This window comes from Felis catus, chromosome A1 (genome assembly GCF_018350175.1).
Source record: "Felis catus isolate Fca126 chromosome A1, F.catus_Fca126_mat1.0, whole genome shotgun sequence".
Lineage (NCBI taxonomy): Eukaryota > Metazoa > Chordata > Mammalia > Carnivora > Felidae > Felis > Felis catus.
Genome location: NC_058368.1, coordinates 70,943,630 through 70,970,353, shown reverse-complemented (window position 1 = coordinate 70,970,353; position 26,724 = coordinate 70,943,630). Strand labels below are relative to the sequence as shown.

At 40.9% G+C, this 26,724-nt stretch overlaps 1 protein-coding gene across 11 annotated transcripts in view; it reads right to left on the bottom strand.

Moving 5' to 3' along the window:
• Nucleotides 1-26,724, bottom strand: part of CLYBL (citramalyl-CoA lyase) — a 266,697-nt gene that overhangs the window by 111,598 nt on the left and 128,375 nt on the right. For all 11 annotated transcript variants that reach the window (XM_011280713.3, XM_019829047.3, XM_045055400.1 and 8 more), the window contains exon 2: nt 9,630-9,816. In XM_011280713.3, the coding sequence (XP_011279015.1) occupies nt 9,630-9,816 (187 nt within the window). The remainder of the gene's footprint in view (nt 1-9,629; nt 9,817-26,724) is intronic.

Here is a 26,724-nt window from a genome sequence, read left to right as displayed (position 1 = left end):
GAGACGGAGAGGGAGACGGAGAAGGAGACGGAGAAGGAGACGGAGAAGGAGACGGAGAGGGAGACGGAGAGGGAGACGGAGAGGGAGAGAGAGAGAATCCCAAGCAGGCTCCACACTGTCATTGCAGAGCCTCATGTGGGGCTCAATTTCACAAACTGGGAGATCATAACCTGAGCCAAAATCAAGAGTTGGCTGTTTAACTGAGCCACCCAGGTGCCCTGTCTACCATTTTTAGAGGAAGGTTTAAAAAAATAGCAAAATTAGCAAACTCCATCACATCTAGAGCAAAAACCTACCTGGGACCTATATTACCCTACAAAAATCAAGAATCTAAGGTGTGAATCAATACCAGTGAAACTTGGCATTATAAGGAAACTTGAATTGATGCATCAGGCCCTTGGCCAGGAGTATAGTTACGACAATTGCTCTTTAGATATTTACCAAACACTCATACAGTGCTTACAGAGGGAAAATTGAGGCACAGAGAAGTAGAGTAATTTGCTTAAGGTCACACTATTAGGACAAGATGTTACCAGAATCCAGATATAGGCAGTATGACTCTAATATCTGTGTTCTTAACCGTCAAATTACATTCTTCTATGTGAAAAAGTCATCTTAAGGAATATGCTATCTATTCTAAATTTTCTAAATTTTATTCCTTTAAGAATGATACCACTACTTAAACAAATATTTATATAGCACTCGAGAGTTTACAAAGTGCTTTTCTATTTGAGCCTCACAGCTGGTCTTGTGGTATGTGGTGCAGGTTTCATTACCGCGTATCTCAGGGGCCAGATAAGGACACAGAGGTTCTTGAAATTTGAGACTTGAGTTTCCTGGTCAGATAGTGTTAAAATTAGGACATTTCAATATGTTTTCTGGTGCCAAATCCCCTACCCTTTCCACTGAACTGGGCTGCTGGTATCAAATCAAGGCGCCCACAAGTGACATCCCAGATTTTATTACCTTAGGTTCCCACAGAAAGGCCTTCCTTAAATTACAATTCAGCCCTTCTTTGGCTTCTTAAAGGCTAAGTAAAGACCCCACATGACCATAAATCCTAACACATCTCCACTACTTACAAATCAAATTAGAAAAACAAAATGATACTATGTTCATATAAGTTGCTTTTGTCCTTCAGAAGGGAACTTTCTCTCAGGAACAACTATAAGGGATCAGAAGACAAAAGGAGACATTTCCCCAAAAAGATGAAACAAAATACTGAATGCTTCTGAACATATTTAGAAAAGATTTAGATAATTAGTGAAGAGGTGAGTTTTGAATTAGTGAGAACTGAATACAAAACGAAATCAGAGGAAAAAAAAATAATTACAAACTTCAGGGTAAACAACAGGTTGGCAGAGAAAAAAGGTAATCAGCTTACTGCTACATAAACTCCAAATAGTTTTTACACTAGATACTAATCTTATAAAAGTTATATATAATTTTATTGGATAATTGAGGGATGAGGAAATTCACATATAGTATTAAGGGTGGTGGTGGTGCGGGTAAATCCTATAGCAAGGAGTCAATATCATGCCTGAAACTGAAAAAATAAGTCAAGAAGTGTATCACTTAGACATAGGGAAATAAATGCCACAAGAATAAGCTAGAAGAGATAAAATGCACTGCCTCTGGAGAGGAGAAATGGAATGATGTTTAGGGGCTGCTTTATTTCAAAACTATTCGACTTTTTATGTGTAAAAATGAATTTTAGGCTTTTCAAGTTTATAATTTAAGTTTAATTAAGTTTAGACTTAGATTCTTTTCAAGTTTATAATTTAAACATTTTTTAAATTTTTAAAAATGTTTATTTAGTTTTGAGAGACAGCCAGAACACAAGTGGAGGAAGGGGAGAGAGAGAAGGAGACACAGAATCCAGAGCAGGCTCCAGGCTCTGAGTGGTCAGCACAGAGCCTGATGTGGGGCTCAAACTCACAAACTGTGAGATCATAACCTGAGCCGAAGTTGGATGCCTAACCGACTGAGCCACCCAAGGGCCCCGATAAAATTTTTAAAGGATGGGTACTTTACTTTGGTAATATGGCAAACGACATTCTCTAAAGAGCCATCCAACCATAAAATGGATACATTTCAATAAAAGTACTTTTTAATACATTGCTGGGCTCATAAGAACGTTAAGGGAATTTTCCAGAGGCCAATGTAAAACAACTACAACAACAAAACTGAGTTAACTTCTGATTTACGAAACGTCAGAAAAATAAGAAAGCTTGGAACTAAATACCTGTATCAGACCTAGTATCAGGATACTAAGTCTGAAATCACTGTAAAGTGGGGGAGAACAAATTGAGGCTTCAAATCAGTAATATCCCTGACTCCCAGCAAAAGTAAACACAAATTATCCTTGAAGGAAAACCTTCCCACTCTAGGCCGTTAGGATTCCCAAGAATAATTCCTATCAATATGGATGGGTTCATATCATGAGTATGAATCAGTGAACAACAAAACGTGATTTAAAGGCAAAATAATTGAAATAGATTCAGAATATACCAAGTAGGTATGAAAAAAAATCAAATAGAACTTCTATATAGGAAAATTATAACAATTAAAATTAAAAACTCAGAGGATACATAAAATAGATAAAACACACTGAAGAGAATTAGTAGTGTTGGTAAGATATGAAGAACTAACCAGCAGTGTAGCATAGACAGATACAAAGACAGAAAATGTGAAAAGACACTAAGAAACGAGGAGGATAGAATGAAAAGCTCTTAAATAGGTCTACTTGGCATCTCTGAAGGAAAGAATAGAAACACTGGAATAGAAGCACCATCTGAATTGTTAATGGTGGAAATTTTATAGAACTGATAAAAGACATGAATCCATAAACATAGGAAAAACAACTTATACTTAGTAAAGGAAGGAAAAGGAGAAAGAAGGGAAGGAGGAATAAGCCAACATCTCATCATTATTTTAGTAAACTTCAGTACACCAAAGACAAGAAGATCTTAAAAGCAGCCAAAGAAGGGGCACCTGGGTGACTCACTCGGTTGAGTGTCCGACTTCAGCTCAGGTCATGATCTCACGGCTCGGGAGTTTGAGCCCCGCGTTGGGCTCTGTGCCGACAGCTCAGAGCCTGGAGCCTGCTTCGGATTCTGGGTCTCCCTCTCTCTCTGCCCCTTCCTGCTCGTGCTCTGTCTCCCTCTCAAAAATTAATAAACATTAAAAAAAAAAAAAAAGCAGCCAAAGAAGAAGAGGCAAGTAACCTCGTTTTTAGACTGGCAGTGGCATTCCCAATAGCAACAAGAGAAATGAGAAGATAATGAAATAATATCTTCAAAGTTCTGAGAGAAAATAACTGTCAATCCAGATTTCTCTATTTAGCCAAACAACAAAGACATTTTCAAATAAATAAAAACCGTGAGTTCACCATCAACAAACCTTTGCTATAGGGAAATTCTGAAGGGGGCACATCAGGAGAAAGAAAGATGACCTGGAAATAAGGTCTGAAATGTAAAAGAAGGAATAATGAGAGAGGTAAAGAAGTGATAATATATACACACAGGTTAATCTCAGGGTGCCTGGGTGGCTCAGTCGATTAAGCATCTGACTTCACTCAGGTCATGATTTCCTGGTTGGTGAGTTCAAGCCCCACATTGGACTCTCTGCTGTCAGTGCAGAGCTCACTTCAGATCCTCTGTCCCCCCCTCTCTGCCCCTCCCCTGCTCATGTGCACATGCGTATGCACACTGTCTCTCTCAAAAATGAACAAATATTTAAAAAATGCATATAGGTTAATTTAAATAAAAATTGTATATATAAAATAATGATAGTAATAATATGAAATTTGTGTGATTAAAAAGATATAATTGAAATACTAAGCAAAAATAGCATTAATTGTAAGGGAGATGACTGGATTTAAAGTTTTCTAAAATTCTTGTGTTGTCCAGGAACAAGAATTAACAGGTAAATTTTAGGCTTCATTAAGTACCCTGGTAAAATTTCAAGAGTAACCAATAAAAGTTAGAAATACAGTCATAAGTTCTAAATGAAAAGAAGAACATGGAGTAAGAAAACAAACCAAAAAAGTAAAATTATCTTTAAAAGGCAGAAAAGATGAGAAAATAAATAAGTGAGAAAAATAGGGCAAAAAGTAATGGTATATTTAAATCTAAATTTATTGGGGCACCTGGGTGGCTCAGTCGGTTGGGCGGCTGACTTTGGCTCAGGTCATGATCTCGTGGTCTGTGAGTTTGAGCCCCGCGTCGGGCTCTGTGGTGACAGCTCAGAGCCTGGAGCCTGTTTCAGATTCTGTGTCTCCCTCTCTCTGACCCTCCCCCATTCATGCTCTGTCTCTGCCTCAAAAATAAATAAACGTTAAAAAAAAAATAAATCTAAATTTATCAGTAACTACATTAAACATAAGTGAAGGGGCGCATGGCTGGCTCAGTTGGAAGAGTATGTGACTCTTAATCTTGGGGTCATGAGACTTTGAGCCCTGTGTTGGGTGTAGTGATTACTTAAAAAAAAAAAAATAAGTCGATTAATGTTCCAGTTAGAAGACACAGATTGTCCACATGGGTATAAAAATTTTAAAAACAATAGGAGACATATTTAAAACATAACGATATGGAAAGGTTGAAAGCAAAAGGCTAAAAACAATACACTGGGCAGATGCTAACCAAAAGAAACATGGTGTATTTATATCAGACCAAGAAATGTTATTTATTTTTAATGTGTATTTATTTATTTTGAGAGAAAGAGAGTGAGAGAGAGAATGTGCACACAAGCATGTGTAAGTGGGGGAGGGGCAGAGTGAAAGGGAGAGAGAGAATCCTGAGCAGTCTCCATACTCTCAGTGCAAAGTGGACCCAGGGCTCAATCTCACAACCATGAGCCATGACCTGGGCCAAAATCAAGAGTGGGTTGTTTAACTGGCTAGGTGCCCCAGACCACAGAAACTTTGAAGCAAAAGCATTTTAGAGGATAAAGAAGGTCAGTGCATAATTATAAATGATTCAATATAAAAGGAAGATATAATAATTCTTATTTTTATATACCCAATAACATAGGCTCAAACTACCAGCAGCAAAAATTGATAGAACTATAGGGGGAGACTGGTAAATTCTCTACTGGAGGCTAAATTTCAACTAGCTTCTCACTTATTGATATATCAAGCACATAAAAGTCAGTAAAGATTTGGACATTTGAACAACATAATTAACAAGTTCGGTCTAATGGAAAAATACATAGAACTCTAGTCTACTAAACAGAAACAACACATTTTTCTTAAGCACACATGGAACAGTTACAAAAATGGCTCATGTAAAGCAGAACTCAACAAATTTCTTCCTTCCTTCCTTCCTTCCTTCCTTCCTTCCTTCCTTCCTTCCTTCCTTCCTTCCTTCCTTTCCTTTCCTTTCCTTTCCTTTCCTTTCCTTTCCTTTCCTTTCCTTTCCTTTCTTTTTTAGAGAGACAGAGAGAGTGGGCAGGGGAGGGGCAGACAGAAAGAGGGAGAGAGAGAATTGCAAGTAGGCTCTGTACTGTCAACACAGAGCCTGACTTAGGGCTTGAAATCATGAATCATGAGATCACGACCTGAGCTAAACCCAAGAGTCAGATGCTTAACCAAGTGAACCACCCAGGCACCCCAGAACTCAACAAATTTTTAAAAATCAGCACCATTCAAATCACCTTCTCTATTCATCATGCAATAGAGGTAAGCAATAGAAGAATAAATAAGACATCTCTCATATGCTTGAAAATTTAAAAATTCTTAGTCCCTGCTACTCAAACTGTGGTTTGCAGACCACTCTGGGTCCACAAACTCTGATCATGACCATGACACTAGGAGGTAAGTATGAAATGGGTGGGTAATAATTTAGAAACTTCCATAGTACTCGACAATGCTATGACATCCAAGCAACATTTAATTTTTCTAGAAATTCATTTTTTTTGTATTTTATAAAAGTATCCATCTGCAATAGATTACAAATGCTTAAAAATGAAATAAAGTAACAACAACAAATAAAAATAACCAAATTGGTTCTTCACCACAGGGAGTTTGGGAAGCACTCTTTAGTATCTCCTGGCTCAAGCAAGAGATCAAAATGCAAATTAAAAAGTACTTAGAACCTGGGGCTCAGTCATTTAAGTGTCCAACTCTTGGTTTCGGCTCAAGTCATGATCCCAGGGTTCGTGGGATTGAGCCCCAAGTCGGCCTCTGTGCTGACAGCATGGACCCACTTAGGATTGTGTCTCCCTCTCGGCCCCTCCCTCCACTGCACATGTGTGTACTCTTTGTCTCTCTCTCTCAAAATAAATTAACATTTAAAAAAATACTTAGAACCAAATGGTAATAAAAAATATATGTTCTTATAGACCTATCTGGTTAGATTATAATTATTTACATTTTGCGTGTCTCACCACCACTCTTTGAGTCCTCCATGTTGGGGATCATGCAATCGTCTTGGTTCCTCTCCTTGTCACAGTGCCTGAGTATTGAGTATCTAAATTTACATCTTTAAACTTACATATTAAATATATTTAAATATTTCCTTAAATATTTACTCAACTAAAATAGCAGTCCTGGAATCCTGTCTCTCTTTATTCCACTCCTACTTTCTTGGTGTTGCCCAAGTGTCATGGAGATTCACCAGAAATTTCTGCCTTACTTGGCTTATTTTCACTGTGTCCCAGCAAGCAGTGGCTTATGCAGTCCTATATCTCCTCATGCATTTAACAATGAAAAGAAAAAGATAAGAGGGGTATGGAGACAGTCTTTTCATCATCCATACTTGGGAAGGTGAGCTGTTAGTGCCATCCTTGACATGAAGGAGCTACTTAAACACAAATTGGATTAGCAGGACAGGATTAGAGCCTGCTGGAAGGTATTATACACTTATAAACTGCTCTGTAGAACTCTTATTGTTTTCATTACAAGCCCATACTCCACAGTGTCAATCAAATGAAATATTGAATTAGCCTATTAATAAAAAAGAAATAAATTGAGATATAAAATGAAGCAACTAAGTTCTAATACTGGAAAAATATTGATTAGACAGTAACAGTTGAGTTTAGCAAAACTATAATTAGAGCAAAATAAAAAAAGAATATCTGAAACGAATTTTTTTTTTGAAAGAGAAAGAGAGTAAGGGAGGGTCAGAGGGAGAGGGATAGAGAGAATCTTAAGCAGGCTATTAACTACTTTTCTATCTCCAGCACTTCAAAAAGAAGATGGTAACAACTAGGTACTGATACAGGTTCTTCAAGATCAAGTCTCATCTACTTAACCTCATTTTTCTGGCAAGTTTCAGGGGGAGAAGGTATTTCTAGGCAGGTAAATTGGGATGGTATCTTCATTTTGAAACAGCATTAGATAAAAATCTCTCATAATATCCTCATGAAAAGATTGGATTTTAGGAAAGTTGGGTGATCGAATGACCATATTCACAGTATTGATCCATGAAACTGACCTCTCCATGCCTCAGTTTCCTTATCTGTAGAAGGAGTATAACAGTAGCACCTCACTGGGTTGTTTATGAAACTAAAGCCCTTAGAACAGTGCCTGGATGTCAGTCAGCACTATATAAATAAATAAAACATGATCAGAAGCTTCTAGTTGCATGCTTGTTCAATACTTGGCTCCAACCTCTTCAACATTTCCATCAGAAACTTGTTAAATGCCTGGCAAATTCTCAAATGCTATTAATGATGGATAATAAAATCAAAATCCAAAAAGACCTTGATAGGCAAGGGCTAGGAAATAACATATATGAGATAAAATTAAGTCCTGGATAGAGAGTTTAAGAAAACATTTTTTACAAGCACTAGCCTGGTTTGCCAGAACTTTCTGTGGTAAGAAAGGGAAATTCAACTGACTCCCAAGCTCAGCATGCATAAAACAGTAGCAATTAATGGAAAGTTTAACTGCATTAAGAGAACTGAAGCGTCCTGATGAAGACACTGTCTGGATACAGACGCAAAGATGGCGGGCACGTCTCACCCATCATGAATTCTTCCCTCCCCTTCCCTTAGTTTCCTCCTAAGAAGTGGCTCTGGGTACAAGGATGAGCTTGAGAACACCAGTGAACAGTAAGAAAATGTGAGGCAATAATGGACCATATTTCAAACTTATCTGGGTGGAAGGAAACATCCTCTGGTGGATACGGGAAGATAGCCTCAAGATTTGTGAAGAATATAATTAGAAGTTTATCAGGGCACCTAATGGCTCACTGTGCTACATGCTAAAATAAATTCCCCTCTAATCATGATTACTACAGGATTTATCTAATCTATTTCCTATAGGAAATCAAGCTACTCCCAGGCATTTTATCAAACTTCTTCCTCATAATAATCCCTGTCCCTGACAAAAGAAGATTTTGTCATCCCACAGTATAGATAAGAAATGGAGGCAAAGAAGTAAAGTGAATTGCCCTGGGTCACACAGAACTGAAATTACAATTTAGTATCTAATCTTAGAGTGCACTACATGAGTTTTGGAAGGGAGCATACTGGAAGCACATTATATCCTTCAAGAAAAGGCCTATTTACCTTAATCTCTGGGAGAAAGAAGATTAATTGTATTTTCCTTGGGGCATGCCAAAGATGTTGAGGAGACGCTTTAGATTCCACACGCTCATTCTAATCCTTTTCCAAATACTTGGAAAGTCTTGCTTTGACCATTAGGAAGATGCTAGAAATTAACTTCTTTTTTTTTTAATTAAGGCAAATATTTGCTAGAATCTCCAAGGAGAGCAATTAATCAAGAAAGTTGTACAGTACGGCCATGCTATTTCAGATCATTTAAGACAAGAAAGTATCCAGATAGGCATGAATCCAGATGGCCAACTCCCTCTGTCCCTGAGCCCCACAATCTATTCCCAGACAGCCTCACTGTCTAGGGACAGACAAAGGTCAAGTAAAAACATGTTTTTAACTTAAAAAGTTCCATGCAAACATAAATTATTGTTATAATGATTTACACCTAATTATTTCACCTAATTACTGAATAAATCCATGTTCATTATAAAAAGCTGGAAAATAAAGTTAAGTAAACCAAATGAAGCAAAAAGCACCCACTCTGCTACCACCCAGTAAGAACCTTTTGTACCTGTTTACAACTGGATATATTTTAAGGCTCAGTTCTGTGGTCAGGCCATGAGGAAATCAGCCCAAAGCTGCAACCCTAAGGTTCTGTGTGTAGCTTCCCTTAAATTAAGTAGGGAAAATGGTGACTTATTCATAGAAGACTATCTTTTATTTTCTTGGCACTTATCCCAGAAGCCATAAGGCCATTACTCAATATTAAAAAGACATGAATTCCACATTGTGTCTTACTGCTCTAAAAATTTACAACACAAATTTCAGATTAGATAATTTACCCAAACTGGTAAATATCATAGCCACAATGGATTCAGTGTCTATCTCTCTATCAATATATACACACAGTCACATATACTGAAGGTATACACTGGTTGGGTTCTTCCTTTGTCTTGGAGAAAAGAGACACATTCAAAACCCCTATGAGGGCTTGATCAAGAATATATCAGTAAATAGCAAAAGGTGAGTATGGTAGAATCTTTCCAACTAATGAGCAATGCTACCAAGACAGCACCAAATTGCAATCCATTGCTTTTTCCCATCTTAAGGAAAAATCATGCTATTACCTTTTTGTTCATAGCAACACCATCCTCACAGTCGAGCACCGCACAATCTACATTCAAGGAGGGAATCTTCTTTATTTTCTTTTCATCATTTCCAGGTACATAGAGCACTGCTCTCCGGGGAATGTACTTGTGATTGGAGGAGGAACTGTATCCAACCCTGGGCACATCAGCTGCCAGAAGTGGTTTCCTGCAGGAGACATAATTGGTGTTAGTCTAAAATAGGATCTCTTTACGAATTTTTGCAAAACCTTATTTTAATGCAAAATTAAAACCGAAAACATGATAAGCTAATTTCAGCAGATCACAATCACACAGCACAACTAGGAGAACAACAACACAAATAACCAAGAAACAAAATGTCATCTTGGCTGAAGTTTAACAAATACATAGCACTGTTTATTGAGACGATCTTCAGAGAAAACAAGTGTGTACCAATTTCATCTTGGAAAAACACTTCCAATATTAGTATATTATCTAGATAGTACCCATGGACAAAAAGAAAGGAAATTTATATCCAGAAGGTCCCAAATAACATTACTATCTTCAATTATATGAAACTAAAAACAGAAAATAAACAACCTATGTTAAGCATTAGTGTATGGCCCTCTCTCTGCCAGTGAGTCTAAAGTAGGCAAAGAAGTGATTCAAGTTCAATGTTAACAACAGACAAGGATGGCTGGCCACTTCTTAAGTGAGCAGAATAGATAACGAATGAGAAAAGATCATTACTAGCTCTGGAATGGTGGCCAACTTCATCACTGAAAACTTCAGGTGCTTCATTTATAAAAACGATACTAATTTTGCAGACTATTGAGAGGCTTCAGTGAAAGGAAATAAGGCACATGAAGTGCTTAGCGAGAGCCTGGCAGGTGTGGGTGGTGGGCATAGAGAATGCTGTTTGTTCTTAATGAGAAAACTAGGTCTGGATATCAGTAGCCCCTGCCTGCTTCTGACCTCTGCTCTCTCTCTCCTTCCATTCCCTACTGCATTCAGTTTAGCCTCCTGTGGAAATAAGAGTTGTTGGCCAGAAGCTTGTTTGGCTCACTGCAGCCCTCGCGCCTAACCTGATCCATAATTAGGTGCTATGGTTTGGCCCATAATATGTGGTAAAGGAAGGTGAAATCAGTTTTCACATTCAGGACGAGCTACATAACTTGTTGGTCCCAGAGTAAAATGAAAATGTAGACCCTTGTTCAAAATTTATTAAGAATTTTAGGTGGTGACAGAAAAACATCAAACCAAGCACCAGACCCTTCTAAGCACAGAGCCATGTGTGATGGTGCAGGTCATACATTCATGAAGTCAGTCCTCTCCATAATAGACAAGCTATATGTCATGAAGCACCCAGTTAAGGTTAAAGCCACAGCAAGTCAGAAATGCCCTATGTTTTACTCTGCCCTGAGTAAACTGCATCATCCTTTCCAAAAACGTGTCAGCTGTACTTATCCTAAGTTAATGCCATCTGTATTTTACAAAGCTGTAATATTCTGTCATGATTACTGTGCCTTGTGACAATGAATCTCAAGAAAAATCATTCACTCTTTGGCCAACCAATTCTATGCGTGACCCCCCCCCATTCCTTCTTGTGGCCAATCTTAATACACAAGAAAACTTGAGTCTTAGTCTTATTTTTCCATAGCAAAAGCACTGTACTACGTGAGGTATGGTGAGATACAGATGGGTTTTAAAAGTGTACATGTCTTACAAGACACTTTATTTAATATAAAACATACAATGAACAAAAATATATTATGGCCAGTGAACTGAAGAACAACTGAACTGTCATCATTTTGCATTGACTGAAAATATCTAGCTTTTTTTTTTTTTTTTGAGAGAAAGAGAGAGAGAGAGAGAGAGCGAGCGAGCAAGTTGGGGAGAGGGGCAGAGGTAGAGAGGGAGAATCTCAAGCAAGCTTCAGGCTCAGTGAAGAGCCTGGCATGGGGCTTAATTCCATGACCCTGGAATCATGATCTGAGTGGAAATCAAGAGTCAGATGCTCAACTGACTGAGCCACCCAAGGGCCCCTGGTTTATCTTTTAAAAAGGGAGAAAATATAACTATGTAACAGTAACAATCACATTTTACTTATTCACACTGGAAACCAAAAGTTGCAACATATTCATTTCCTTAAAATTTGTAAAAACACAATTAAAGGAGATGAAATTTTATTTACCAGGAAATGCTTGGGGGGGGGAGTCAAAATTACTTTTCACCATAATTTGTTGTAACCACACGTGTAAAACCCAAAAAGAGGATGAGAGTGGCTCTAGTGGAAAGAGCTTCATGGGTCCTTCCTATACCTCTCACTTCACCTGACAGAGTAAATATCTGGACTTCTCTGTCCCATTGACAACTGACTTTCATTTCATGAAAACTGAGATTTCTTTCATAGGAAATAGCTTCTGAGTGCCATTTTGGATTCAGCCACTGTGGTCTCCAAGCTACACTATTTGAATTGTTTTTTTTTTTTTTTTAACATTTTCTCATTCTTGTGAGACAGAGAGACAGAGCATGAGTAGGGGAAAGGCAGAGAGAGAGGGAGACACAGAATCTGAGGCAGGCTCCAGGCTCCAAGCTGTCAGCACAGAGCCTGATGTGGGGCTGGAACCAAGAACCGTGAGATCATGACCTGAACTGAAGTCGGATGCTTAACCAACTGAGCCACCCAGGCGCCCCCAAGCTACACTATTTGAATCTCAAGACTGAGCTCCCAGACATAGCTCATGCTGTATATCATACCACCATCATATGCTAAGCTCTAGAGCAAATCATTCCTAACATGTTTATATGAAGTCTGATTTTATTTAAAAAAATTATTTATATTTTAGTTAATGGTGCAATATTGGTTTTTCAGGAGAATTCATTGAATCATCACTTACGTACAACACCCAGTGCTCCTCACAAGTGCCCTCCTTAGTACCCATCACCCATCTAGCCCATCTCCCACCCACCTCCCTCCATCAACCCTGTTTTTTTTTCTATCATTAAGAGTCTCTTATGGTTTGTTTCCCTCTCCCCTCCTTCTTCTCCCCACCTTCCCTTATGTTCTGATTGTTTCTTAAATTCCACATATGAGTGAAATCATACGGTATTTATCTCTCTCTGACTGATTTCATTTAGCATAACACACTCTAGCTCCACCCACATCATTGCAAATGGCAAGATTTTATTCTTTTTGATGGCTAACATTCCATTGTATACCACAGTGAAGTGTAATTTAAAACAGATGATCACTTAAGAAATCTCCTGCCAGGGCACCTGGGTGGCTCAGTCGGTTAAGTGAGACTTTGGCTCAGGTTATGATCTCATACTTTGTCGGTTCGAGCTCCTCATCAGGCTCTGTGCTGACAGTGTGGAGCCTGCTTTGGATTCTCTCTCTCCCTCTCTCTCTGTCCTTCCCCTGCTTGTACTCTCTCTCTCTCTCTCTCTCAAAAATAAATAAACTTAAAAAAAAGTCTCCTGTCACTGTTAATGATGTTTTTGGTTTCTTGGATAGTATTTACAATCATTAAAACGGTGTTTTGAAAAAAACAAAACAAAACAAAATAAAACGGTGTTTTGCTCATATCTTCCCCTGCTCAAAAACTGTCAACAGCTCCTCACTACCTGTACGATTAAGTTCACTCTCAGCTGATATTCCTTTCCTCAACTTACAGCTCATTATTCCTACTCAGTAAGTATCTACCCTAGGAAACTTAGATTATGACTGTCTGTACAACATGCTGCAATCATTGTTTCCAGAATACCTTTGCTTCTGCTGTGCTTCTGATGGAAAAATCTTCCTTCTCAGTTTATTTGAACATTAAGGATCCTTCACGTTCAGTTCAAGGTCCCCTCCAACCTTGAGCCTTTCTTAACTATTCTTTAAACTCTCTCTTCTTTAAGGGACACCTGAGTGGCTCAGTCAGTTAAGCGTCCAACTCTTGGTTTCGGCTCAGGTCATGATCTCACAGTTCGTGAATTCAAGCTCTGCACTGGGCTCGATGCTGACAGTGTGGAGCCTGCTGGGATTTTCTCTCTCCCTCTCTCTCTGCCCCTCCCCTGCTCACTCTGTCTCTCTCTCTCTCTCTCTCTCTCTCTCAAAAATAAATAAATAAACATAAACTCTCTCTTCTTTAAACTCTTATAGGATTTATCACTCATAACCAAACCAGAACCAGCGAAGGACTGGTTCTGCTATCAAGGCAAAGTTAATCAAAGCGGCACAAAGCTTTCTGGAAAGGCAATTGATGATACAAATCAAAAAACTTTAAAAGTTTCCTACCTTTTGAGCCAGTAACTTCACGTTATTTGACAAAATTCCTTTTGGGAACTGTTATAGATTGAATGTGTCTCCCCCAAATTCGTATGCTGAAATCTAATCCCCAGTGTATTTGGAGGTGGGGCCTTTGGGAGGTGATTAAGTCTTAAGGGTTCTGTCCTTAGAAAAGAGGCCCCGGAGAGCTCCCTTCCCCGATGCCACATGAGGACACGGCGAAAAGATTGACATCTACAACCAACAACAAGGAAGCGAGTCCTCATCAGACACCAAATCTATCAGAGGTTTGATCTTGGACTTCTTAGCCTCCAGAACTGTGAGAAATAAAGTCCTGTTTTTTATGTCATCCAGTCTATGATATCCTGCTGTAGCTGCTCGACCGAACTAATAGACAGGAATCCATCTTAAGAAAGTAACTAGAAATAAGACTAGATATGTACAATATTAAGAAACTGAAAACCTTCAGGCCCAAAAGTTGGATGAATTATAGTATGTATATTCAATGGAATATGCTGCTATTGTTAAGAATTATGCTTATAAAAATATTTAATGTTACAATAACTATTGGTTTGTTTAATGTTTGTTTATTTTTGAGAAAGAGCATGAACAGGGGAGGGGCAGAGAGAAAGGGTGACAGAGGATCCAAAGTGGGCTCCACACTGACAGCAGGGGACCCAAAGTGGGACCCCAACCCAGGAACTGTGAGATCACGACCTGAGCTAAAGCTGGATGCTCAATTGGCTGAGCCACCCAGGTGCCCCAATTACTGTATTTTTAAACAGAAGATGTAACATTATATATGCAATAACATCTCAACTTTGTAAAAAATTCAAAGAAAAATATCTGAAAGGAAATACATTAAAATGTTATTAGGGATGCCTCTGAACTATAGAATTGGGGATTAAGATTTTTCTGCTTCTGCACACTTTTTTCCTATGTTGCATATTTACTAGAAAGAGCATCACTCCTTTTAAAAAAATTCCTTTCATAACTGGCTTAAAAAAATCAATAAAACCATTCGAAAAGTCTCAAAAAAGTGTTAAGATGGACCAAATGCAACTTAGGGACTAAATGCCATTTTTGACCTACAAAAATGGTAATTTTACATGGTTCAACCCAATGCTGTGATTGACATTCAGAAGATGGGATGAGAAGCAAGCTGCCATGTCACTCCGAGTGTTAATTTCCTCATCAGCAAGAAGCAATATACAAGCTACCTTGTACAGGGGAGAACTCACCACAAGCAGTAAAGCATCATGCACTTACAGCTACTATGAGTATCTGAAGCTTGTCACCCATATGTGATGCTGGTCGGCACAGCCCTGCACCAGGAGAGTCTTGTCTCCAGCACCCTCAACTAGACCTTGAGCTGAGGGAAGGGCAGGATGAGGTCTCCTCCACCCTGCTCAGCAAGGGCCTCACACATTACCTTACCATCTAAAACAGTTGGCAATCTAGAGGTGGGGATGTAGGGCTGATTTGCAAACACACTGTCCTTATTCTTCTTGTGGAAGAGTCACGTTTTAGTGGTCATTACAGGTAGGAGGTCATTTTTATTCCCTCTCTCCTTTGCCATCCTGGAAACTTGAATCCAACCCACTGCCTGCTGCTGCTTCTCTGTGTTTATTCCATCCTTTCCACAAACACAGTTTTTACATCTGAGTTTAGGGCCTCATAAACCTAGACCTAGATGGCTCTTATCGATCCTGCCTTCCACTGAGCTCCTTCATTTGTTCGTTTGTTCATTCACTCACTCCTTCAGTAAGCACTTCGTAAGCACCCATTGAGGGACCTGCACTGGGCCTCCACCAGCACACGTCAGGTTCCTTTGTGCGAATATGAAAAAAGTGCCTCCTCACACTTTCCAGCAGGTGGAAGGGTAAAAAGATGCCTTCTGCTCCCGAGGCAGCATGTTTCGGTGCATGGAGACAGGTCGAAGCTCAGCCCCAATGCGTGCCTCCCTGTAAGTGCCCCTGATCAGGGCATACCCCACACAACTGTACACAGTGGCCTTGACTCACATTGTGCTGAGCACTGTGGGGAGGTGCCACAAAAGAAAAAGGACATGCCCGGAAGGTCCAGGGAAGAGCACCCACAGGATGGCCTGCAAGCAGCTCAGGAAGGCTAAAGGCTGTACATAATGAAGCTCAAGGGAAAAAGATCAAAGGCAGCAAAACTGTTTGGAATAATGAAAAGAATAAAGGTGTAGAGGGGGTCTGGGCTTCTGGTTCTATCATGGACTCTCAGATCCAGGAGGGGGCTGGCACTGGGAAGGTGGCCAAAGCCCATCTCGGCATCTGTCCCCAAGCCTCCTTCCTCCCCGTACTGCTGGTATGTCCTCTCCTTCCCCATCTCTGGCTGTTTCAAAATCTGTTCCCTACTTGAGTTGTGCTCAGCACTGACTACTGAGTATGAATATAATTGCAGTAGGTGACAAGAGCTAACTTCTTTTATTTTATCTTACATATTTGAAGTTAGGGCCTCTTGATAGTCAACATGTAAATGTATTCAAACAATATGCAAAATAGGGGCTTAAGATGAATTGAAAAAATCTGGTAGCCTTATGGTGAGTTCTCTCTACAGAAGGACCTTTTTGGGGGTAATGTATCCTTCAGCAAGTCCAGGGGTTCTTCTGGCTGAAAGGGGGTCCTCCTGGCCTTGTTCTGGTTTTCCCCCTTTTCTCCTCCACCTGATACACTTTTATTAGCCACTAATATAACTAGAGGTATCCCTAATGCTACAGGGATTTTCCACCTAGAATTCAATATAGCCATCACTCAGGGACCTTTTAAAAATGGTCAAGTTCTGGACCTCACCCAGTGTAATCAAATTCAATTCACTGGTAATATGGCCAGCGTCTCTCAAATACATATATTTGAGCTAAGTCCTTGCCACTTACATGAGTGTGACTGCAGACCAGCACTATTGGTCTCTTACCCATCCTCATGTGAGAATTTCCTGTCCCTCATGGTAGTAACTACTTGAAATCATCTGGGGAACTTTCAAATATGCTGACATTAAAGCTCCAGCCACAGAAAATTTGGCATCATTGGTCTGAGATAAAGCCTGGCTCTTGGACTTCTAAAAGCTCCCTACGTGATTCTGACGTGCAGCTCAGTTGGAGGACGACCGTCGCCACATGATTCCAATGTGCAGTCACTGCCCTAATACAGGAAATTTTGCTCCAACAAAAATTTCTCTTGAGTCATGTGCTACCATTATATACAAGCAGATGCTATGAAAATAAGATCATAACTGAAAATGCATCAAACCAGAAAAAAAAAATCCACATTTAAAGAAAAATGTTTCTAAAAAGAAAATTAACACACAAACTGCTGACAATATTTGAAATAATGGTAATAATCAACTAAGCCAATGTCCACTTTAAGATGTGCAATTTGGTATGTTATTTCTGAACCCAACTTGGTGGTTTCTTTATGTAGCTAATGGCTAGTACAGAGGTCTCTACTGTGGCTGCACATTATGATCACCTGGGGAACTTAGAAAAAGAAAAAAATCCCAGTCCACACACCCTAACCCAATTAAATCAGAGCCTCACAGTGAGTTTCAGGCATCAGTGTTTCTTGAAAGCTTCCAAGGAGAGTCCAAGTGCAGTCAAGAGAGGGAACCTCTGCAGCAGGGTTTGCAAGTACAACCAAAGTGTCTTACTGATCCTAGAAAGGACTGAAGGTTGTTGGACTTCAACAGTTGCCAGAATTGAATCCTACCATATTTAGGCCACGAGTTGAGTACCAACTGCGTGATTTCCCAATACCCAAGTGACTGGGGAATGATACTGCTGAGAGGCATTGTGGTTTTCTTTGCTTGGAAACCATGATGTTCTATACCATCCCCCACCCACTAAATCAGTGGCCACCACCTGCAGGGGCTTGAAGGTGGTGGTGGTAAGTGAACAGCCATGAAGTCCCTGATCAACTTGGAGCTTCAAATTAGAGTCCAAGTGTGAAGTCCAAGTATGGACCAAGTCCACAGTGAAATGATAAGCTTGCCTTTGTTAACAGAGAAGGAAGTTTTCTTATTTCCGATAGCTTGAGGGGCTGGATCTGGAGCTCCCAGGAAGTGGAGTGAGAGAGGACGGGGGTTTAAAGTAAACAAAATCTCCACCACCAATAGGACTCAAAGCTACTCTGGATGCTGAGCACAGTTTGCTGGCCGGGAGATTGATGGGGGGAGTCCAAGTGATGAAACTGGGGGAAGATTCTGCCTGGCCTCCAACTCTTTAGGAACTTCTACTCATCCTCAGTGCAATGCAGTGAGGAAGAGTACTCCAAGACGAGCGACACTGTACTCTTACTTAGTAGTTTCTCATGACCCATGACCCCTGAGGCAACCAAACGGTTGCATCAGTTGAGTTTTGCTACAGTGCCCCTGACTTGGACCCAGGTATCTTGCTGAATCTTTTTTTTTTTTTAATGTTTATTTATTTTTGAGAGGGAGTGGGGAGGGCCAGAGAGAGAGGGAGACACAGAATCTGAGGCAGGCTCCAGGCTCTGAGCTGTCAGCACAGAGCCCAATACAGGGCTTGAACTCACAAACTGCAAGATCATGACCTAAGCCCAAGTCGGACACTTAACTGATTGAGCCACCCAGGCGCCCCAGGGATCCTGATGAATCTTACCCACTCTGTATTTTCCAAGGAGTCACATTAACCCTTACTTGGAGCCAATTTAACTCGAATTTACAGTTTTCATAAAAATCACACAATCATCTCAACAGATGCAGAAAAAAGCAATTGACAATTTTTTTATGATAAAAACACTCAACAAACTAGATCTGAAGGGAAATTCCCAAATCTTGAAAAAGAAGGACTAAATTGAACGTAGTACAGACAGAATCCCAAGTTAACAAAAACCAGTCACCCAGCCTCTCGTTTCCTGAGAGCCCACCAGTGCTCTAACAAAGCGTCCAAACTCATGCTGTTTTGCTTCTGAAGTTATAATGAACTCATATTCCAGGAAGAGCCCTGTAGATCAGACAGTTTTACAAACGCTGGGCCAACTCACTGTTGGCTTATTTAACAAATGTATTTTTATTTACGTGAAATGTGTTTATACAGCAACTGGAGTTTTTTAAATAGCAATTAGATTTTATTATATCATATTAAATTTTGTTAGAAAATGTTGACAATGGATGACCTGGGGAAGGGAGGAGTTTATGTCAGTACACACAGGTCAGGGACTGGGGCCTGTTGGCTGGACGCTGCTTTCAACCCCAGATCTGCTTCTAGTTATCACTAGGGGATCAGATCCCTGGAAAAAGCACAACGATAAAGCAGGCAAGTGTCCAAATCCAGAATGTTGGGTGGGCAGAGCAGGAAGAGGGATGAGGCCTGGAGAGATCTCTTTTCACAAGCAGAAGTTCTCTGAAGCCAATGTTGGGCAAAACATGGGGACCAAGGTCCAGAGACCCTCTCTGAGTACTCCACATCTTATCCTTGACCCTGATAGCCAGCTCTAAGATGACTTTGCCTCACCCGTGGGTGACCCTCAGCAAGCACCACAGGCTGGCAGGCTCAGCTGGAAACATGGAAGGCCAAGGACTTCTGAGTGTTTCCCTTGTCACATCCCTACTGTCATTTCATAAACACAAATGTTTTGATCCCTTAAGTTCAGAATCTAATACTCTCTTTGAATCATCTAAATGGCAGTCCAGACTTGACCAAGTGAAGATAAGAACTTGATTCAGGGTCATTACATCACTTCTTAAATTCAAAACCAAGTTAAAAAGCAATTATTATAAAGATAATAATAACTTAGGTCACATAATTAATTCTAAATCATTTTGTTAAATTCAAGTAAATTTGTCAAACAAAAAATTTTAGTGTACTGATCAACCTCAGTATTGACCATACATTCAATGATGTATTCAAGCTGTTTACCAGTGCCTTTATAATAGGACTTTAATAATACTAAGATGGTTAATTTTACGTGTCAATTTAACAGGCCTATGGGTGCCCAAATATTTGGCCAAACATTCTGGGTGTGTCTGTGAAATTGTTTCTGCACAAGATTAACATCAGAATTGGTAGAATGAGCAAAACACTGCTTTCCCTAAGGTGGGTGAGCCCTAGCCAATCAGTTAACGGTCTGAATCGAACAAAAAGGTTGGCACTCAATCCAAATACAAGGAATTCCTCCTACCTGTCTTCCAGCTGGGACATGAATTTCTTTTCCTGCCTTTGGACTCAGACTGAGACATCAATTCTTCGTGGGTCTCAAGCCTGCTGGCCTTCAGACTGCAACTATAACATTGGCCATCCTGGGCCTCCCACTTGCTGACTACAGATCTTGGGACTTGTCAGCCTTCATAAATGCGTGAGCCAATTCCTTATAATACATGTATAACTTATACACACACACACACACACACACACACACACACACACACACACACACACATCAAAGATATATCCCATTGGCTCTGCTTCTCTGGAGAACCCAAAAACAATTCCTACATAACCAGTCATGCCTTCCACACACCTTCACACTGTATCTCCCCATCTTGCCCCAAGACCCCATCGTCATCCCAGGTCCTCTCTGCCCTGTCCAGCCTCCTCCCCCACACCACAGTCAGGGTGGACCTTTACAAATGTTAATGCGATCATGATAGTCCTCTGCTCCAAATCCTTTAATGGCTTTCAGGTGTTCTCACATTAAAACCTAAATACCTTACCCTGGCCAACAAGCCCCTGGCTGCCAGCCCACCCATCCCCCTCTGCTACTACCCTCCATCACAGGGATCTGTTCCCAGTTCCCTGATTGAGCCATACTTTTCCTGCCTATCTCAGAACCTTCCCACATGCTATCACCTCTCTGGAAGGTTCTTCTTCCGGATCCAAGCATGAATGTTTCCTTCTCATCCTTCAAGTCTAAATGTTACCTCCTCAGCAAAAGCTTCACCAACCCCTTTATCTAAATCAAACTCCTGATTCTCAACTCCATATTCCTATTTGTTCCTTTCACAGGCTTTCTCCTTTTGAAATGAATTAATTATTGGCCTGTTGACTTTTTTTTTTTTTTTTTAGATTTATTTTGAGAGAGAGAGCACAAGACAGCAGGTGAGCAGAGGAGAGGCAGAAAGAGAGGGAGAGAGAGAATCTTAAGCAGGCTCCATGCTCAGTGTGGAACTCGACGGGGCTCAATTCCAACAACCCTGGGATCATGACCTGAGCTGAAATCAAGTCAGATGCTCAACTGACTGAGCCACCCAGGTGCCCCAGCCTGTTGACTTTTTATTGTCTTTCTTTTACTGCCTATTTATTGTCTCTTCCACAGAACAGAATTTTTCCATTTCAGGTATCCCATATAGTAACATCCTTCCTATTTGGTGGATGAAGAGTAGACAACCCAAGGGCTCAAAAGCAAGGGTGAGGATGCATGGCACAGTGTGGCCACTGAGATGCTACAGACAGGCACTGGAGCCTTGAGAGGCTGAGGCAAAATGGAGGACAGGGAAGACTTTTCCCATCCCGGTAGTGGCAAAGGAGGGAGGTGGCCATAGCAAGTGCCCAAGGATGGCGGGGCCAGAGATGTCAGAGCTGAGGGCAGCAGGAGAGGGTATCTTGGCCTGACTTTGGCCGTGTTCTCAGGTGTTTGTCACTGCCTGTTTTCCAAGCTCGGCTCTCCAGCCTGCCCACACCGCTCTCAGAAATTCTTTTTCTGCCGGGGCGCCTGAGTGGTGCAGTCGGTTAAGTATCCGACTTCAACCAGGTCACGATCTCGCGGTCCGTGAGTTCAAGCCCCGCGTCGGGCTCTGGGCTGATGGCTCAGAGCCTGGAGCCTGTTTCTGATTCTGTGTTTCCCTCTCTCTCTGCCCCTCCCCCGTTCATGCTCTGTCTCTCTCTGTCCCAAAAAAATAAATAAACGTTTAAAAAAAAAAAAAAAGAAATTCTTTTTCTGCCAAAGTCAGCCCCAGCTACTGTTGGGCACATACAACTCTACACTCCAGTGCATAGGATCCTGGGGAGCAGGTGCCTGATCTGTGTCACTCCTATATGTGTACTCTCAGCAATGTGTGTCGCATATAGAGGGACTCAGGATAAGTAAGCTAATGCAGGGAAGAACAGACTCAGGGCTAGCTGGGTGGTGGGCTGGGGACCCAGTGTTCAAGGAGAAAACGCCACATATTTCCATTAGCCTCTGTCCTCAGAAGGCTAAAAATGATAGCAGGCATGACCCTTGTAATGCTCTTTGCAGATTTCACCAAACTATCTTTCCAAAAGGTACTAAATTCTATTCCCACCAGCAATGCAGCAGACTGCCTAGCCTGCCATGTGCTCCTGCACAACCCTTTTTACTTTTTATACCATGGTTTTGGACATTCAAGAAGAAGAGATGTGATGTTGTGAGTGAAGGCTGCCATGGAAAGGGACTGGAGGGGCACCTGACTGGCTCAGTTGGTGGAGCATATGACTCTTGATTTCAGGGTTGTGAGTTTGAGCCCCATGGTGGGTGCAGAGATTACTTAAAAAAATAAAATCTTAAGAAAAGAAAGAAGGGTACTGGATATGTGAAGCCATGGGGGAAAGTTTATAATGACCTTATTTGAACAATGATGAAACAGTCTATGGATTGTATTAATCCTTTAAAATCGGCATTCCCCACCTGGAGCTGACCTATATTCTAACATTTTATACTCCTGTCATGTCAATTTTTTTTTTATTAAGGCAAAATATATAAACACCAGAGTCACCATTTTAAACATTTTTAACCATATAATTCAGTGGCATGAAGTACATTGTGCAGCCATCACTACCATCCATCTCCAGAACATTTTATCTTTCCAAACTGAAAATCCATGCCCATTAGACATTAACTCCCCTACTCCCCTTCCCCCAGTCCCTGGTGACCACCATTCTATGTTCTGTCTTCATGAATTTTACTACTCTGGGTACCTCCTAGAAATGTAATCATACATTTGCCTTTTTGTGTCTGCCTTATTTCAGAGCATAATGTCCTCAAGGGTCATCCATGTTGTAGCACGTGTCAGAATTTCCTTCCTTTTTAAGGCTGAATAATAGTCCATTGTATGGAGGTACCAATTTGTTTATCTATTCACCCGTTGGTGGACCTTTGGGTTATTTCTACCTTTGTACTACTGTGAATAATGCTATTATGAACACTGGTGCACAAGTATCTGTTTGAGTATCTGCCTTCAATGATTCTGGGTACTTACCCAGAAGTGGAATTGCTAGATCATATATTAATTCTATATTTAATTTTTTTAAGGAACTCTCATACTGCTTTCCAATTTTACATCTCCACTCAGATATTACTTTATGTTTTTAAATTTTTTTTTCAACGTTTATTTTTATTTTTGGGACAGAGAGAGACAGAGCATGAACGGGGGAGGGGCAGAGAGAGAGGGAGACACAGAATCAGAAACAGGCTCCAGGCTCTGAGCCATCAGCCCAGAGCCTGACGCGGGGCTCGAACTCCCGGACCGCGAGATCGTGACCTGGCTGAAGTCGGATGCTTAACCGACTGCGCCACCCAGGCGCCCCTCAGATATTACTTTAAAGCATTTTATGCTGCAACTGATTCCAGTAATTACTGAAGTTTGGATAACTTCAGTTCAGAAAAAGAACTTTTATGTGCCCTTTAGAAATTTCCTTCCAAAAATTTTAAGTTATGGTAAATTTTCATTTGTTCATAAATATGAGAAATAATAAGAAAACAAGGCATCATTTAAAAATTATACATCAATAAATTCTTATTTAGGATATTGTGCAGAAATGATATGGCCCTTTAAGTTCTTTTAAAGAGATTTTGAGGGGCACCTGGGTGCCTCAGTCAGTTAAATGTCCGACTCCGGCTCAGGTCATGATCTCACGGATTGAGTTCAGGCCCCGCACTGGGCTCTGTGCTGACAGCTCAAAACCTGGAGCCTGCTTTAGATTCTGTGTCTCCCTTTCTCTCTGCTCCTCCCCCGCTCATGCTCCCTCTCTCCTTCAAAAATAAATAACATTAAAAAAAAAAATTAAAGAGATTTTGACTCGGGACACCTGGCTGGCTCAGTCAGTAGACTGTGAGGCTCTTGATCTCAGGGTTGTAAGTTCAAGCCCCATGTTAGTGTAGAGATTACTAAAAAATAGAATATTTTAAAAAAGAAAACAAGAAATAAAGGGATTTTGACTCTAAGAGCTGACCAAGGTTAAAAATAAAAATTTCTTGGGTGTCTTGCTGCTCAGCAGGGCATGCAACTCTTGATCTCAGGCTTGTGAGTTTGAGCCCCACACTGGGCATACAGTTCACTTAAAAAAAATAATAAAGTAAAATAAAAAATTCTTACAGAAAAGTCTGCACAAATCCAAGGTATATGACAGATTCCTGATGGATTCTTCTACTTGGGGCTGGATCTTCAATCCTTTGAAGGGTTGGAGGAGTATAATTGAGCTATATCATGCCTCTTCTAAGTTCATACATTGGGAAAAACTGAGTTACGTGTTGCATGGCCCACGGGTCTGACCTCAAATGCCAATTCTGATGCTTACGGAAGAATGCTTGCAACTAGAGTGAGGATAAGAGCCCATTAACTGATATTTTCCCATCCCTACAAAAGACAGTAAAATTCACCTATGAATTTCAACTATGCTTATGACTTAATAGGTATTTATGCAAGCATCTATAATAACTGAGGCCTACTTACGTTCTTACTTTGCTAAGTTCCCAACTGCCCAGAAAGATTCCCTATTCTGAGGAACTGTTTCCGTTACTATGGCAACAGTGTACAGAGAAGGAGGGAGCTTTCCCCGGGCACGAGAGTAAAAGAACAGCTATTTGTTCTCCCATTGGCAGAACAGGGCCATTCGTGAGATTAGCATGTGGTGCTAATACAAATAAGCGTGCAGCCCACTTCAGAAAAGCCGAGAAGACATTTTCAGGGCAAACTCTCATGAAGCAATTATATTGCACCTGAATCAAGTGCTCCATTTTGTACTGAAATGAAGAAATAGTTTTTTGTGTCCAAAGTAGACACACAAGATAGCAGTTTGTGGTTCACTGTGGGGGCACTGATGGGGCAACCCAGAGGCTGTGGGCCAGTCTTTCAGCCATTGTGAGGTGCCATGTACAAAGAGGGGGACTAGTGAGGGAACTCCCTTTTAACCTATCCTTGCCATGGAACCCCAGAAACAGAGGGGAGGAGATGGAATAAAGGGCAGACTTTATCCTAAAGCAGTGGTAGGGAGGAAAAAGTCTGTATTTATGCCCAGTTTGGTAAAGTTTGTGTCATGCTGTTTCAGGGCAGATCTCTGCCTCCTCAGACCATCAGAAAACCAAAAGGCAAAGCAAGAGACCCCTACAACAGGTGTCTTTTTTCACACAGAACAAGAAAACAAACATCCATGTCAAAAATTTAAGATTCTCATTATGCTCAGTGACATAAGCCAGACACAAAAGCACAAATACTGGGGCGCCTGGGTGGCTCAGTCGGTTAAGCGTCCGACTTCAGCTCAGGTCACGATCTCGCGGTCCGTGAGTTTGAGCCCCGCGTCGGGCTCTGGGCTGATGGCTCAGAGCCTGGAGCCTGTTTCCGATTCTATGTCTCCCTCTCTCTCTGCCCCTCCCCTGTTCATGCTCTGTCTCTCTCTGTCTCAAAAATAAATAAATGTTAAAAAATTAAAAAAAAAAAAAGCACAAATACTGTATGATTCTACCTATAAGAGGTACTTAGAGTAGTCAAATTCAGAGACAGGAAGTAGAATGGGGATGGAAGGGGGATGGGGAGTTCTTTAATGGATACAGAGTTTCAGTTTGAGAAGATGATAAGTTCTAGAGATGACGGTGATGGCTGCACAACACTGAGAATGTCCTTAATGTCACTGAACAGTCCACTTTAAAGGAGTTAAAATGGAGAACTGTATATTATGTATATTTTACCACAATGAAAACAAAAGTTACCAAATCTGTTTTCCTTGTCATATCCATGCTATCATTTCATAAACACAAATGCATTGATCAAATTCAGTATCGATCATGTATCCAATAAATACCGAGTCTACCACGTGGGCTCTTGTTCGGTAAGGGCTGTGGGCTGAGCAAATGTGGACAAGAAGCTCTGCGTCCAGCAGACCCTCAGTTGCGCATGCATCTTGGGCCTGGCGTGGCTGCAGAACTCTGGTTCTCCACACATTCACAGCGTGTATGGGGAAAAGTCCCAAGGAGAAATACCTACAATGGTGTGACCATTAATGGGTCCCAAGGAAGAGGGCAAGTTTTCCATGAGAATGGAGACCCACCTTTACATGCCTTATGGATTAGTCTTTATTTCTAACTGTGGCACAGGCACCTTGCAGAGTTGCTCTGCCTGTGAGGCTGAGGCAACTGGCAGTACCTGTGAGGGTAAACACTGCTATTTTTCAAAAAAAAAAAAAAAAATTAATGTTTGTTTATTCTCGTGAGAGAGAGAGACAGAGAAACAGAGCACAAGCAGGGGAGGGGCAGAGAGAGAGGGAGACACAGAATCTGAAGCAGGCTCCAGGCTCCAAGCTGTCAGCACAGAGTCCTAAGCAGGGCATGAACCCACAAACCGGGAGATCATGACCTGAGCCGAAATGGGATGCTTAACCAACTGAGCCACCCAGGTACCCCAACATTGCCATTTTTCTGAGAGGAAGAGGAGGGGAGATAAGAGCTCGGTACTGGCTAAGCCCAGCCAGTCCAGCAGCAGACAAGGAGAAAGAGGAGGGGGGAGGCTATTGAAAGGAGATGAGGGAGAGGAAGAGAATGAGGAAAAGTAAAAGAAGGTGGAGAAAGCTGGGACCTGCGGGAAAGTTGGGGTGGATGAGAAAAGTGGGAGTGAAGGAAGGCAGGCGGA